The 4,269-nt window shown below is 41.5% G+C and overlaps 1 protein-coding gene across 1 annotated transcript; it reads left to right on the top strand.

The window, feature by feature from the left end:
- Positions 1-2,124: 2,124 nt before the first annotated feature.
- LOC145390201 (uncharacterized) lies at positions 2,125-3,111 on the top strand (the record flags this gene model as incomplete). Its single annotated transcript, XM_080265210.1, has 1 exon — positions 2,125-3,111. A coding segment is annotated over one exon (987 nt), but the record flags the coding sequence as incomplete, so codon positions are not given.
- Between the last annotated feature and the right edge of the window lie 1,158 nt (positions 3,112-4,269).

The raw sequence follows: 4,269 nt of genomic DNA, 5'->3' as shown, positions 1-4,269 counted from the left end.
AGCATGTCTATTCCTTGATCTTTAATACCTTATCCTCTAAGCCTTTGTGGAGCTAAGGAAAGTACCTATCTCTTCTTTAGGCACATACTTAGTCTTCTCTGACTTAACTTTCCCTATCAGTTGGTTTAATTGGGTTTTTTCTTTGCTTCAGTCTTCTGCTTGACCTCAGTAGTGTTTAATGTTCCTTGCAAATGTTTACAGAGTTGCATCAAGCCTTCCTCAATCTCTTCACAGGAGAAATTATCCTTCTGGTACCTACCATACAAAGCATCCTTGGTTTTCGGTGGTAGCTTTAAGGACAAAATTCTTGAAAGCACCCAATCTGATGTTTTAATATCTTCGTAAGTACCTAAGGCCCTTAATTTACAACTTATTACAATTCTAAATTTTTGCAAGGAATCAAAAATCGTGCCTAAACGTGCATTAATTCACTATTAGAGCCCACCAATAATTGATTTATAATTTGTTCCACATCTTCGTAATTTTGTCTAAGGATGGTCAAAGCCACTTCATAGTTATTTTCTTCTACTGGTAATTCTTTTATCAGTTGATATGGTGTTCCTTTGACCTGTCCCTGCTAATAAGTAAGTTTGGTGACTTTAGGGAGATCCCTGTTCTATCGTGTACCAAATATTTGAACTGATCCCAGAAAGATTTCCAGTTCTGCTCTCCATCAAATTCCTGGAGGCGTTATTTGTGGTAACACAGCTCTACTCTGCTGTGCCACAACTTGTGTTTCAGGCAGTGTGTCAATAATTCCGACTCTAGTGTCTTTACTTCAGTTAAGTATTCTTCTAATTTGTCTTCAAACTTCGTAGTTTCTGACTCTAAGGAGTTCCTTATTCTCAGCCTTTACTATAGCCTGCTTCTAAAGTTAAATTGCTCTCTTTGTACTTACTCCATCGATCTTTCAGAATATTTAGGAGACTATTTATTCTCTCCTTGGACAGAGGTATTTGGTCCAACGACTGGTTACAATCATTTCATGGCTCTAGTTACCCATCCTGCCTTACTACTAGAGAATCTTTGCAATAAAGAAACAGACATGTTGACGGAGTTCTAATTTAATAATTTAATTATGAATTCCAACCACAATTTTACCTAAACTTAGTAATGATTTGATTATTTTAAATTTTGAAGTTGGTAGGGACAAGTCCTCATTGTGCAAAATTATCCCCTCTCCCAATTTCGTAATAATCATTACAGCTCAGCTAATTATTCATTTAATTTTGAGGGAGTGTAAGGATTAGGTCTATATATTTCAACCTATCCCCTAGGGTTATTAAACCTCTAGGGGCCTAACTTAATCCCCACAACCTCAATTGCCTTACACCCATAACCTAACTCAGACTTAACCTAACCTCCTTACTCCATAACCCTAACCATAACTTGTACAGTATAGAACCCGCCTGTAATTCTACATCGGTTTGCCATAATTCTTGACTATCACTGCTATGTCCGATTTAGTTTGGGTGAAACTCTGGAATAAAAAAAAAAAAAGCCTGTGACATGAGGTCTCCCCCTCTTTTCCCACGCACACATGGCCGTGTGGGTTTTTTGCTCTGTGACATTAAAATAATTAGGATATCCCATGACACCTACAACTGCTAAGAATGATAAGTATTCCCATATCTGCTCACGAATCATCGGCTCACCTGATATGAAATGCTTGCTGTAGGGGCGGGAGGTATTATTTTACAAGTGGACAATGTGCAGTTTTGGAATTTTAGCACCATTAACGTATAGTCCCTAAGTATCACAATGAACCCCCTTTATCCCATTCGGAAATTGATATTTTCAGAGATAATGAATTTTATTTTAAATTCCAAAAAAAAACTACCTTGGTTCTTCACTCGGCCACTCCGGGTAAAAAATGCATGCGTTCGTACGTGTGTTTCTCATCCCTTCGACTGCGCATGCATCTTGTAGGTCTGTATCACCCACTCATATGCCTACTTTAGGTCACGTGATGGAATTCTGCCAATAAATTTGAATCTCCCTCTTTGATTCAATCTGGATGGAAAATTCAAATCCTTCTCAATATGGCCTCTGAAGATGAAAGACGTGCTGTGTGTCACGATTATGATATTCATTATTTACGAGTGATTAAGCGTTTCCACTCAGAACCTGAAGAGGCTATTGAGTTTTTTTAGAAGACACGGTGTATTACCTTCCGAAGTTTATTGCCCAGATTGTCAGGAACCGTGTAAATTTAGAAAAGACAAACATCAGTGGTACTGTGGTCGGTACAAAAAGTACGGAAAAAACAAGATACGGATCCAGTGTAGTTTTTGTGTGTCTGACTACAAAGGAAGTTTTTTGGACAACACACACCTTCCTGCCTGGCAAATTATACTGTTCATAAACCACTGGATTCAAAAGTTCTGGAACCACGACGATATTATCACGTGTTTGAAGTGGTCATCAAAGACAAGTGTGGACTGGCGAAGCTTTTGCTCTGAAGTGACCCTTTACTGGCTACAGTACCAGCCACCCATCGGGGGACCTGGCGTTGTCGTTGAGATTGACGAGACATATTTTGTGAGGGCAAAATATGATCGTGGGAGAGACCTAAGGGATGTGTGGCTTTTTGGAGGGATTGAATGGGTCGGGAAAAGGTTTTTCTTGGTGCCTTTGGTGAAAGAGATTCAAGTACTTGACAGGAGTGCTGCAACCCTTGTACCGCTTATCAAAAAATTCATTCGTCCAGGTAGCATTGTTAACAGTGACGGTTGGGCTGCCTATCGACGGTTGGCGGACGAGGGGTACATGCATCGTGTAATTAACCACAAGGAGGCATTTGTGGACCCAGACGACCCTACCATCAATACACAGACCATTGAAAGACTGTGGCGTGACGTCAAGGAGTGGTTTAAGCATCCTGGACTACGGACTGAATATTTTGAACATTACTTCTCTAGGTATCTGTTTCTTCACGCGAACCCTGAGCAAACGCTACACCACTTCCTTATTGCTGCAGCCACGCTGTACCCGCCACAGTCAGATCAGCCACGTGAACGACCTGGTGCTGTTGCCGCTATTCCAACTGGCCTACCCACGGAAGACGACGACGACCCAGATGACCCTTGTCCTGGACCATCGTATCCCTAGGGTAAGCGTTCCCTTAGGATAGGGTAGGTATATTGGTTTTAGTTTGGTTAGGTTTATTGTGCTTGGTGAGGTTACGTTACATACTCCCCTAAGATAGGTTAGGTATGTTGGGTTAGGTTTGGTTAGTTTCATTGTGTTCAGTGAGGTTTGGTTTTGTGTGTTTGGTGAGGTAACATTACTTACTCCCCTAAGATAGGTTAGGTATGTTGGGTTAGGTTTGGTTAGTTTTATTGTGTTTGGTGAGGTTGCGTTAGGTCTGTTTCGTTTGGTTTGGTCTGTTCGATTATGTTTACGGGTGGTGCAGTATATTGTTCTGGTGGTTTTTGATGCGAGCTCAGTTGTTTTTTTACTTCATTTTTTCCGGAAAATGCTTCATTTTCACCTACTTGTCTACTAAAATTCAATGTTTGTAAAACAGGGACAATGAGGCATTTCCGACAAAAATGAAGGGTAGAAACATTCGAATCGCATCAAAAACTGCCAGAAAAATATATTGCACTACGTGGGGGATGTATTGTCCACTTGTAAAAATTTACTGGGCGGGAGTAGGTCGTCGGCTGCCATTTCTCCCTCTTCATAGCATCTATTCAGCTCTGTCACCTTTCCTCATTGGCTAGAAACCGGTAGAAGTGTACCCCACTTCCAGTTTTCTACCTTGCCTTACAGCTGAAGGCACAACAGTGGAATATCATTGTGGATTCTCTGGACGTCCGACAATTTGCCGTCCAATATGATGCCGTAAACAAAAGTCAAATGACTCGTGACGTCACGTGGAAAAGATCTATAGTGATCTAGAGGCTCGTGGGGAAGGTGCTCAAGAGGAGTCTGCAATAAGATCTCGCCAATAACAACTTCGACAATAACTTTTTCGGCAATAACAGTAAGTTAGAATAGATATCCAGTTTCTATAATAATGACGGTTATTTCTCGAATACCAAGTTTTACACTGCCAATACGTCCATAACAAGATGAAGAATGAAACAGACAAGCAAGAAGAGATGAAAGGAATTGCCGAAAATGTGAGCAGTAACGAGGAGGAGAGGGAGGAGCCTCCCCTCACCACCTTCCCTGACTCGTCTGCCGCCGTCCCCTCCTCCTCCACTGCCCCACCTGACTCACCAGCCGCCTCCACCTCCACCTCCACAGCCCCATCTGACT

Source organism: Coenobita brevimanus, unplaced genomic scaffold (genome assembly GCF_032717465.1).
Source record: "Coenobita brevimanus isolate Jiangsu-jjx unplaced genomic scaffold, ASM3271746v2 jjx.HiC_scaffold_356, whole genome shotgun sequence".
NCBI lineage: Eukaryota > Metazoa > Arthropoda > Malacostraca > Decapoda > Coenobitidae > Coenobita > Coenobita brevimanus.
Note: the sequence above shows the minus strand (reverse complement) of the source record. Positions and strands in the feature narration are given on the sequence as shown.